The sequence below is a fragment of the Phaethon aethereus genome, assembly GCF_964289735.1.
Source record: "Phaethon aethereus genome assembly, chromosome: Z".
Taxonomy (NCBI): domain Eukaryota; kingdom Metazoa; phylum Chordata; class Aves; order Phaethontiformes; family Phaethontidae; genus Phaethon; species Phaethon aethereus.
Window position 1 is genome coordinate 53,727,649 of NC_138577.1, and position 12,418 is coordinate 53,740,066.

General features: G+C 41.4%; 1 protein-coding gene across 1 annotated transcript; it reads right to left on the reverse strand.

The window, feature by feature from the left end:
* Positions 1–1,799: 1,799 nt before the first annotated feature.
* On the reverse strand, positions 1,800–10,928 carry MINAR2 (membrane integral NOTCH2 associated receptor 2; the record flags this gene model as incomplete). The annotated part of the gene is made up of 3 exons (XM_082013307.1): positions 1,800–1,985; positions 2,804–3,049; positions 10,764–10,928. The coding sequence occupies 3 exons, from the start codon at positions 10,926–10,928 to the stop codon at positions 1,800–1,802; spliced, it is 597 nt and encodes a 198-aa protein (XP_081869433.1).
* Between the last annotated feature and the right edge of the window lie 1,490 nt (positions 10,929–12,418).

Here is a 12,418-nt window from a genome sequence, read left to right on the forward strand (position 1 = left end):
TTGGCAAGATAATCCAGGCAAAGCCTCATGGCTGTCCCACTTAGGTTGCCAAAATGTTGTCCCAAAACAGGGTTCTTTACCCGGTGTGCAAAGAGCCAATAACACACAGAGTAAAGATATTTACTTTTATTCCATGTCTGCCCAGATTTGGGTGCTAAGTCGTAACTCCACAAAGCTAGCACACCTCAGCTGACATGTGGAAAGTATTTATGTGTTTTGATCAACAGTTATCAGCACTTTTGCAGGATCGCTCAGTCACCCTTGTTCCTATAGGTTCTCACAAGCCTTGTCTCCACTTAAAAGTCACCGCGTCCCCTTTTTTACTGTGCGTGTTCTGTGAGGCAGGGGCTTCTGTGGGTAGGGCGCTTCCCTTCTCGAGGGTGGGTTTTTAACCTGTCGATTAGGACAGTTCACTTAAAGTCCAGTAGTAGAGTTCGCCTTGTGGTTATCTTGTCCCCCGCTCAAGGTTGCACCTCATTAACTACTCACAGAGGTTAAGTACCACCCGTTGTTTCATTCCTTGCATATCTCTAGCAGCTGAACTTGGGTCCAAGCAGTTATGGCACAAATAAGATTCAAACATGGATCAGATGAAGAAGGAAGGAATTAAATGTGCTTATTGTACTGTCACACTGTACTTGAAGATGAATCCATCTTGACCTGAGTTAAAGTACTGCAAAGCTGCTGTAAGTAGGGCATGCGCTGGAATTCAGAGGGGGAGATACACACCCTCTTACCTTCGTCCTATTCCTGACTTATTCCATAGCATTTTTTGTGTGCAGAGAGGTAGATCTGGTATAAACCAAATTTTCCAGCTTTTGTGCACCTGTGAGATTCTCTTGTGTGAGTGAGGGAGATCCCCATCTCAGTACTATTCATAGCCCCTCACCCTAATATAGAGGTATATAGGTTTTGCAGCACTCAGAGTATTTTTCAGAAAGGAAAGAAAACATTTACTTTCTTCTGTCTCTGTTCACTCACTTTTTTCGCTCATTTTTTCTCATGTTTTCATTATCCTGAATTATTCTGAGGTATATGAACTTACTTGTCTTTAATCTTTTAAAGGTGTATTTTAATTCCAGTTTATACTTCAGTACTCCACTAATTTTGCTCCGATTTTTGACATGTCAGATTAAAAAAAATATTGGCACTCCATTTTTGGGGTGACAGAGATGTTACATGTGCAAAGACCATGACACAAGGATGAAGAAACCCTGACTCAGGTCTCAGGAAATTCTTTTGATAGATCAGGTCTATTTGTTGTTCTTCTTCTCTGAAAAATTATAAGGAAATATTTATGCCTTTAAGCTGGCTTTTCACTAAGTGCTGCATCATTAAAGCAATGCATTCAGTCACTAAGTAATGCATAAATATTTCTTTTAGAATTCTTTGTGATATCTTGAATGCTGCTGTGCCATGCTTTTCTATATTCCAATAATAGCTATAATAAAGAGATGAACAGGATGGTAGATGTTTATTAGAATGAATAGTCAGCTGGTTGTCTGTACATACTATATGTACCACACCACACATACTGACCCAAATCACTAGTCCAAAGGAGAAGGCACTAAGAAAAGTAGAGTATTTGTAGTTTTTTTAAAAATTATGCCCATAAGGAGACATTCTGCCATGCTTAGAGTATTTTTCTCTTTTCATGATCAATTCCTTATGCTGCACAGGAACATTGTAAAATAGTGATGTCAAACAAATTGTATTTGTGACAAAAAATTGGAATTCAAATAAAACAAGGAAGGGGAATAGCTTAATAAAAATATTTATTGAAAAAATTCCCATCAACATCATTTGGCTGTAAGTAAAATGCTGAGCGTGACTATGGTAATCAGGATGCAAAGAGCTAATACCGTGAGCAGGATCATTCGGCAACATTTGGAATGCCTTTTTTCTCTCTCTTTCTTTTTTAACAAGGTATCATACCCAGGAGTATAAATATCCCCCATCCAGAACTGTAGATCATTAGGATTTTCCTAAAAGAAAAATCAGAAAATGAATTCAGTTCCTCTCTCTTGCACATAAAGTCATTAGAACATAGCCAGAAGTGTTTTGGCTATCATCAGATAGTGATTAATGAATTTAAAGCATCTCAACACAAATGCAAGAAACTTTCACTTGAACATAGGTTGCACTACTTGCCAGATGCTGCAAATATTCCACTGGGGAAAATTAAAACCATGCTTTTCATCCAGAAACAAAGTGTAGGACACTAGCCATTGAAATTTGATTAAAAAACCCAGAAGGAACCATGTTGTCTTCTCAAGAAGAGATGCTGGTTTATGAACACAGATATACGTCCCTTCCCAAAAAAAGGGAACAGTAGAAAAAAGTTCACAAAAGTAACCCTAAGAGTGATTTGTGCCAACCCATATGCAGGTGGGACCCCTTAGAGTGGTGGATGAGGCTGAAAAAATACATGTTATGTGATAACAGCATGATGTTATGAACAGTTATTAAAGTGGGCATGTAGTATTTAAGTGCCTTCTTTGTAGTTCTTTATATAAATGGGGAAACTGAGTTGTGGGGTGCTGCGGTTTAAGACTTTCCCTAGCCAGAGGTCGTGTTCTGTAGAACTGAAATTCCTGGAGTCTAACCAGATATGTAGACTTCTCTTCCTGATCAGACTCATCCTAGCGTCATGTCTGTACTGGAAAATACATCCATATTTACGCCTGGAATCCCACCAAAAGAACCAAGCAGGCTGTGTGGTGGTCCACGCACACACCACACAGCTCATAACAATTCTCATAGCAATAGCACTGAGCTCAAGTGCAGCGCAACAGTGCATTACCTTTATGTGGCTGGCCAAGTTAGAGTGCAGCCAGTGTCTGTCATAGTCTTGCACAGTCCAGGACGGGGTGTTTTTCTTCTCCTCCCAGTCATCATCCCTCTGGTTATCACTATACAAGGGGTTGCTTTTGATTGTGGATTTCAGGGTGATGGGTGTAATGTGTTTCCCAAGGGCTTTGTCTATCATTTCTTGACGGACCCCATTTGAGTCTAAGCCCGGCAGCTCAGTGACATTTCTCTTTTCTTTCTGTAAGGCACAAGTTAGATCAGAAGTTGGTTTCATCTTCATTTACCTAGGACACAGGCCCCCTTCCAGAGTTATCATTTGTAATAAAAAAGAATAATTTTTGAAATTACACATGCAACAATTTTTTTGTTCTGGCAAGCATCTACAGTGCAGTAAGGGAGCCTGACTCTTCACTCTGGGAAGATTTCTTCTTTCTGGGGGAAGCATGTGGGTACAATCTGAACATTAAACTCTTTTGAAAATGTGAACTGACATTATAATGTCTTCTGAAAGAAAGCCTCTGCTTTAGCAGAACAGTGCTATGGAGCTCTGTGGTAGAAGATGCTGTTCTGATGAAAGCCATAGGTGTATGATGCAGAAGCAGAGCTGTAAGGACAAAGCAGAATGAAGCACAGGGGTAATGGTGTGTAAGTGACCACCTTGATGGGAGCTGCACCTCTGACAGAAGGGGTATGATTTGCAGTTCTTTTCAGGCTGTTGAATGCTAAACCCATGTCAGGATGTCAAAGAGGCCCTTCACGCAACTGAGGGGGAGTCCTTAATTTGCACACTGGCAGAAGTCATACGTAATTAAGCATCTGAGCAGTGTCCCAGCAATGACAATTGTTAAGTTGGATCTTTTAGAACATGGGGGTGACAAGAGAGGAGGATGAACAACCCTGGTGGGATCACATTTTTGGAGAACTCACAAGCTGCTGCTTAACACAGCACTAAAAGCCTCTTCAGGAGCTGGTAAGATGGTACTTACTACACATTTTTCGATCTGTAATTGCATGGTGGAATGCAATCAGACTCTCTAATTCAAGCTGTTCAACATTTTGGTTTACCACAACCTTTTGTCCCCAAGATTTTGAATTAATCAGTCACCAGCCTCCAAGTTCCAGCAGTAAGCTTCCCAGGAGACTTGCTTCTGGTGGAGCCCTTGCCTCATGTTAACACCTCTCCTGTGTTGCAGGGCTGCTTCTGGAGAACCATCACAGTGCAAATTCAGCTTTACTCCTCAGCAAACACCACTTGCCCATTAGCACCTTTGTCCTTAGGAACTTTATGTTGAGACAAGGGAAGCCTTGGCCTGACCCGGTGGCCAGGCTCCCATAAAGTGAGTGCACATGATAAGCTGCTGATGAAGAGGCTGGGACCTGAGAAACTTCTTTCCATGAAAGGACATCTTTCCCAGGATATTTCACTTATATTGGCACCTCCAGCCATTAAGGTGTCATGGACTGGATGGACTTCAGCAGCCAAAGGGCTCGCTGCTGCTGGGTTCACATCCTGCTTCTCCTTCCACCTTTCTGGTGGGAGCCGAGGGGATCTCACCTACTCCCAGACACTGGCTTTGGGAGCTGCTCAGATCCCACATCAGCCAGTGCAGGTCCCTAAACTGATGGAAAACTTTTGTCTGCTTCTGCTTGACTAATTTTCTGCCACCTTAGTGAGCCTGAGAAGCCAATTTCAGTGGAAGCCAGCTGCCACATGTCATCACCTACTTTATGCCTCAGTGCCTGTGCGCACGCATAGGCATGCGTGAGTTGGTCTGGGGCAGGCAGGTGTAGAAGGAAGCAGGAGGACTGGTGTCCTTCAGAAAGGAAAGGTGAAGATGAGAAAACAGCCACCTTTGTTTAAGAAACTCTAGGAGGAAGCTTCATGCTGGCATTCTTATCACTAAATCATGCACAAGTGACTAAGCATGTTTCCCATCAATAGTTGCCATTAGTAGTAGATTACCACAGATCCTCAGTGCCCTCCCAATCCCTCTATTATTTCATAATTTCCATATGTCATTCCTTAGCCTTGACACATCCCCTGACAATATTATTCTTTGCATTGCAGTTACAGCTGGCACTGAAGCCCTCTGGGTTGTACTGGCCAGATTTCAGCTGAGCTGGTGTTTTTAACTGTCATTTCTTTCTGACTGCATTTTATTATTGTATTTTATTTTATTTTATTTTATTTTATTTTATTTTATTTTATTTTATTTTATTTTATTTTATTTTATTTTATTTTATTTTATTTTATTTTATTTTATTTTTTCTTATTTTATTTTATTTTATTTTATTTTTTCTTATTTTATTTTATTTTATTTTTTCTTATTTAAAATTTGTCATTGACTTTAATGATGCTTCCCTCAGGCTTGCTAGATAGTTGAACTTGGAGAACATTTTGTTGAACGCGAACTGTCTCACCAGGGGATGCTTGGTCTCCCTAGGCTAAAATATTGTGAAAAGAATGTGACTTGACAGTAATTTCTAAAGCTGTTTTAAATAAAAGGCTCCAAAACTTGCAACAGATGGCATCACACCATTTTTTTTTTATAGAGAGTGCTTTGTGGCAAAACTTTTTTCCCCTTTTGTCTGGAGTACCTTCCTTTTCACGGGCATGAGAACAGGAGAATGTGGTAGCCTGGAACAGAAGTAGAGAGGGAGTAGGATGGAAGGAGCAACAGAGGTTTACCGTGAGAACTGGACTGGAATTTGGGGTAGGAGATAGTTTGCAGAAGTTTTAGAGAGCAGATATTGAAGTGCCAAGCTAATTGGAAGAATACACTTGAGTGAGGGCAAATGCTTTGTTGTGAAACTTCTACAGTCGATATGTCCTAGAGACTAGTTAGGCAAAAGGAAGGACAGAAGCCTGAAACACATTAAAAAAAAAAAAAGTTTAGATCCAAGAAATGATACAGAGAAATATAAAGAACATTGTGTGAAACATATGCATTTATAGGAGCAGAAAAGCAGAAGGAGATTAGATAATAAAAATAAGCCTGCTAGTATTAATTCTAGCAAAAACTACATATTTTTTCTTTTAAGATTCAAAACATCTCCCAACAGTTTTCACAGACTTTTGTCTTTTGATTCTGATTCATGAAGCAAATGTTCAAAGACAGAGAAAAGTATTGTAAACTTAGGTATCCACATGTGTTACAGAATTTTTATGATATACACTGTGTCTAAGAAGCCAGTGTGAATGAGGATGGAAGAGATCAAATCACAGCTAATAGGAGGCAATTTATGTCACTATTCACTGAATGAAAGGAGGGAACAGAAAATACTCAAAGCAGCAATAGTTACGAAGAACTCTAAGAAACCGTAGTTGAAATGTGTTGACGAAACACTCATTTAACAAGATGAAAAATGCTCAACTCTGCAAACACATAACTGTGTTTGATCTACATATAGCTCATGAGCAAGAAAGCTGTTATGGTTTCTAACTCATGTTTCACTGAGAACAGTTTGTCCCTCTTTAACAGACCCAGAGACCTGACATGTACAAAAATAGGATTCTGTAAAAACCTAAAGTTCTATAGAGAGTCAATGTTGGTTCCATCCCTGGGTCAAAATGTTCTTACCATCCCTGGGTCAAAATGTGCTTACTCCACAGGTTTTTCTTGCTGATTATTTCATAATGGAAATTATGCATATAGATACATTACAATATATATAATTAAAATTATAAATTAATCTGTATCGCTAAGAAACATGTTAATCTCACTTTTATCTTGACTTCACCCTTTTGTTCCCACTCTTGTTGTTAACACTGAAACAACTTGAGAGTCTAACTGTTCTTTCCTCAGTCTGTGATGTGAGACATCAAGCTAGTCACCCACCAAAACCAGGACATCAACAGTTAAGGCTAGGCCTTGGTCTCAAGCCCATTTACCTGCAAGCAGAGATCAAAGAGACACCTAAAAAACCAAGGAAATTTACTTCCTGCAAGTCAAATTCTTCTTTACTCCGCTGCAGAGAGAGTTATTTCCTCTTGTCCTGTGGCCAGCCATAGTCTCCAGCTGCAGCCAGCAGAGATACTCAACGAACGTGACAATTACTGTCGATGGGCAGCTACACCTAAAAATTTTAACCAAGAGAGTTTTCAAGAAACTTAGGGCCAGCAGATACTGCAGGATTTGTTTTCTAACAGCCTCTTCAATCCTAATGAAAGTGGGTAGCAGAGTGTTTACTATATTTGCATGTAATTTGCTTAAGACTGTAACACTCGGTTGTGCAAAAGCCTTGTAACGCACCCTGGAGGATTCTCCCAGTGCTTGGAAGGGCATTTTTTCTGATGTAGGCACCTCTTTCTAAGACAGACAAAAGGTGTGACAGACAAAAAGCTCCTAGGGAGTAACCCAAGAATCCCCCTGATAATTGTAACAACTGTATAGGTTTTGCTAGGCGTTTGGACAATAAAAAAGATCATGTATCAGGCTAAATAATTATTAGCTCTTTAGAATTTCCCGAACAAATCTGATCTCATCGGGGATGCTGTGGAAAAACAGTTAGGAAGGCAAGGAGTAACCGAGGGTAGGTAAGCAGATCTAAAAGACAGTAGGGCAGACGGCTCACATCAAGGATACCTGAGAATGCAAGTTTTCTTATTGAAGGAACTGAAGGGGATCAGAATTGCTTGTCAGAGATGTAAGGCAGCATCAGGTACTACAAAGCAACTTCGGAAGTCACCTGACATGCATAGGGAGGAGATCAGTAGATGGTCATAAACACTTAAGCTGAAGTGAGAGGACTATGTAGAGAAAAGTAGGCATTCATACAGACTATTGTAATTATGCAGCACTGAGAATACTTCTGTCCTCATAATGAATTGTTTACTTAAAGAAAGCTGTTTTATCATCATTGGTAATGGAGTTCTGCAGGGTTGTGAGTGCATTATATAAAAAATTCTGTACAGTGTCAGACTAAAGCTCCTGCCAGCCTTGCAGCTGGCTCTGATTGCGGCCAGTTGCAGATGTCTAGGGAGGAATAAGAGTGGAAGTATGTAATGCACGCCCGAGCCAGGGGACAAACAAGTGACTATAACCTAGCACTTACAGATAAGAAACATATCTTGTCCTGGTACACTGAGAAACAAGCAAAGGCAGGACACAGGCGTTACCTCAGATGAGAGACCAGGAAGGGTTAGGAGTGCAGTTAGTGTGGTAACTGTAATACCTGCAGGCCAAAATTTGTTTGGAGTTGTGAATTCTTGAGGAAGAGCAGCATGAAAAGAAGTAGCATGGTGTTCAAATGCTCTCTGCTGTCTTCCAGAAATAGGGAAAAAAGGGAAATAAAAGCAGTAAAAAGAAGTCCGAGAATTGCAGAAAATGACTAGGTATTCTACAGGGGAGACATGCACCCTGGCTATCGGAAGCAGATACAGGGGATTAATCATCTGGTGTATGCTGAGCACTAAATTATATTGTGGGGCAGAGAGTCCAGTGGGACTGGAAATTTTCAGGGCTATCAGGAAGCGGTCAGTAGCTAGCCATTTGCAGGAGAAACAGTCTGTTCTTTTTATGCTGCTTTTCGCAAAGCAGGGCCAAGATTTCTGGACTGCTTTATGGTTTGTTTTATTCAGAGTAGATGATGAAAATATACTTTAAGCAGGGAAGCTGTTCAGTTTGCCTGATACAGAAGAGAAGAGTAAGGAGAAAGAGCAGCAACTTTTTGGTCAGCAATAGGAATTGTCGTTATGTCAAGCTGTTTTTTATGATGGAAATAAATCTAAAATCTTATAGGTGGAGAAAACACATAAGCGCTTAAGTGCACTTGAATTTAAGTGATCTCATAATAAAGGTCTGGAAGAGACCACAAACACACCACTGAGAAGTCACTTTACATGGGGAGCCCTGAGTAGCAATAGTTTCTTAAAAGCAAATGAATTTCTGAAACGGGAATCTAGGCTACTCTCAAGGTTTAACGACTTTGGGAGTCTGTAGGTCATGCACATATGTTCTGAAATGAATTGTCCTCCTTTGCCCCCCACCCTCCCCTGTTTCCGTTTCTGAATTAACTAACCCTTAACCCCATTAGCTCTCCCATCTTAAAGCAAAACATGTTATTCCTGCACCATTAGTTCTCTACTGTGCCATCGTGTTTATTCTAACGCCTGGAACTCATCAGTTCTTTTCCCTTTATTTGATTGTCAGCAAAAGGGAAAAAAAGAAGGCAAGCTCATAAGGGAGAGAGAATAAGGCACAATGAATTTTATCTGGACAGCTTGAATTCACTAATGACTACTCTTAAAAGTATAGGTTGTGCCCTAGGTTTAATGTTTATAAAACATACTGCATTGCAAACTGCATTTCTGGAGACGTGGTAGGCACAGACATTTCCTTTGAAATGGCAATCCTGGGCCTGGGAACAGAGTTCCAGGAAAACCCTCTCGTTGGTGGCGAAGGGCAGGACACAAGTCGAAAAAGCACAGGGCTCCCCACACATTTTCAATCCTCCGGCAGCTCTGCAGCCCTGGCTCGGTGACAGTGCGTCCTGTTAAACGACAATAGGGAGAAGGATCCCCGCTGAGGAGGAGGCTCTGTGTGTGGCTGCCTCCCTCCTGCACAAAAGAGGGGCTTAGGTGGGGTGGGGAGCGAGGCCAGCATTGCACCATACCCTATTGTTTGGGATCCCGCAGGCTCCTTCCCTTGGTTAGGGATCTTTGCATGGGAGAAGATGGGCAACTGTGCGTCCCCCCCTGCCAGCTCTCCTTGGGGAATTGCCAGCAAAGATTATACAATACGAGCACAGGCGGCTGGAAGCTTTGGGGTTGGCAGAGGGAGGGGTGTCTGGGGTGGGGAAAAGGCTAGGGAAGGTAAGGAGGGGTCATGGAAGCGGGTGTCAGGAGGGGGAGGACTTTTGCATGTGGATGGGGACTGGAACTGAGTCTGGGGGGGAGCAAAGGGGTTTGGGGAGCTGACAGGGAGAAACGTCTGAGAGGGGAGAACTGCAACTGGAAGTAGCTGTGGGAGACTTTAAGGATCTTTCTCTTCCCTTCCCCCAGGCTGATGCTTTTTCATCTCTCACTCACTCCCCTTGGGAATTGGACCTGCACCCTAAGGATCCTGAGGATGCGGACCCTTCTCCACTCCCCTCCCCCCCCGCTTATGTGCGTCTCCATCCCTTGACAAGAACCAGACCTTGAGCTTTTGCTCATGCTCGGGGTGGGGAAGGGCGAGGGGCTCCCTGGGCAGCAGGGAAGGAGCGCTGTGGAGCAGCAAGTGGGGCCCAGAGGGGTGTGAGCTGATGCAGCTGTACTGCTGCTGATCCAGACGTGAACTTCTCCTCCGCGGGATCCAGGGCCTCTCCCAGGCAGCGCACATTTACGTTTTTACCAAGAAACTGCTGCTACCCCTATATTATAATCTGGATTAATACAGTCAGCATGTTTCACACTTTCAACCACTGTCTGTCAGGGTAACAGGAAGGTCGAAGCAGAGTAAGAAAAACAAGGCAAAATAAAGAGGAAGCTATAGCGAACTCTGTAGACATATATAAGCTTCCAAGACACTAGCAAGAATCTCTAATGCTCTCTCTAATGTGCATTTTCATCGAGTTTGAGTGATATGACCTGACTTTCAGATTTAAGTCTGGTTGTTTTTTTTTCCTTACTTCTTCAGAGAGAGCATTCCATTTGCCCTTTTAGTACAATTAATCGGTATTTGACATCAGCAGACTTCCCGGGAAATGCTATGAAAATGTTACAAGGAGCAGTACAAAGCCTAACATACCGAAATAAAGACAGTGGACTGCCCTGAAGAGAGTAACTCTTCTCTTGGAGCCTGATCCTCGCTGAAATCAATGGGAAAACTTACGGGGATATTAGTGATGCAGATTCAGAGATGCAGGAAGCTGAGTCCAGAGACTAAGTCTCAACCTCATGTCATTTGTCTCCTGATCCCAAAAACGAAGTAGAAAAATCAGGAAAAATGTCAGCCTCTTTTAGACCTTACCTGCAAATAGATCCTGTTGTGCCACTGCTGCGCTCCAGGCAAAGTTGCTTCTGGGAATTTTGCCAGGCTGGCTTGTAGAAAGGCAGAATTTTTCACTAAAGACTTCACATTCAGTTGCAGGAATTTATCAGGATGGTTGTTGTTTGGCAAAACGGAGAAGTCCATGTTTCTGTCCTGTAAAGTAATAATGAAAACAGCCCCAGTTTCTGCTTCCTGGCTGTGCACACTCCTTCTATTATTAATGATGTGAAGAAGGATACGACAGTTTCCTGAAACCGTATCTGACCCCTGTTTGGTGTCAGGCTCACTTATATCATCTACCAATGATAAAAGATTGTTTAGAAGCGGCAGAGCAGACAGGACATGTTTCTGTAAGTGCCTAGCTTAAGTTTTCAAGTTCAAGGTCTATTTTGATAGATACATATGTGCTCATTAAAGCTAACAGAGTACCAGTGAGTAGATGCATGAGACACTTAAATGCATACCAGCACTTCCTCAAGTGACCTGCCAAAAATGTCAAGCTTACAATACTTCAAAGCAAGCTTTTTTCCCAGAAAATTAGAAGCAGCTCCCAGTGCAAAGCAAGTCCTCCCTTTCTGTGGCAGAACTAAGAGGCTCCATTGTGCTGTGTGGGACGATACTGTTTACCACGATGGCTATGACATGCACTCCTTTAGGTTCAGGGATTTCTTTCACAGTAAATTCTTCTTGACCCTGGGAAATATTAGATTGTTTCAAGTAATTGATAACAGAAGTTTTCAAGGAATTTATTCTGCTCCTGTTCAAGCGAATAGAAAAAACTCCTACTGACTTGAACAGTGTCTAAGTCCCTTCACTTTTTTTGAGATTTGATATTTTTGTCATCATTTTCTAAGTCTTAAGTTCTTTTGACTTTCAGCTAATGAAATTCGCCTTCTCATCATGGCCATTACTTAAAACCAGTAAAAGTACTCTCCTCATTTTTACTTTAAGGTTCTTTTTCAAACTTTTCTGTTTTTCTCAGATATGCTTCATTTTTAATGACACTGCCACAGAGGACAGGTTTTTAAAAATTCATTGTTGGAAATCCAGGAAAACCTATTTTGGATCAAATCAGTCCTGAGAATTAGGGCATTACAAAAATTTTAGCCTTGTACTTAGACCAGAGAATCAGGCCAATCTATTTTTCTTACAGAAGATTGCTGAAATTTAAAAAGAAAATAAAACTAGTAAACTATTTTTAAAAATGTAACTAATGTGAGATCCTAATGTAATAAATTAATACGTTGATATACATATAAGTTAAAACACTTATCTACTTATAAACCTCATGGTTTTTCCTTGCATGTATCAGCGTATCTGCTAAAAATTATTAATCTGTCACCTTTCAAGTAGATACTCAGAGTATTTGTGAGCTACCACAAAAGAGACAGTCGTGACCATGTTTCTGCATGCTTCTGGGGGACCTCCTGCTACATTTAGAACTGTTTCTCTCCAGTGTAATGAAGACCTGAAACCCTAACACAGCTATACAGCGTACCATAAGGGACGACCATGAAGCTGCTGTTTTATAATTACCATGACATGTAGTCCCCCTTTTCCCCTGTGCAGAGCTAAGATGGTAATAATTTGTGTTCTAAAATTGCTGGGTATATACAACCATACCTTTGTTCTTA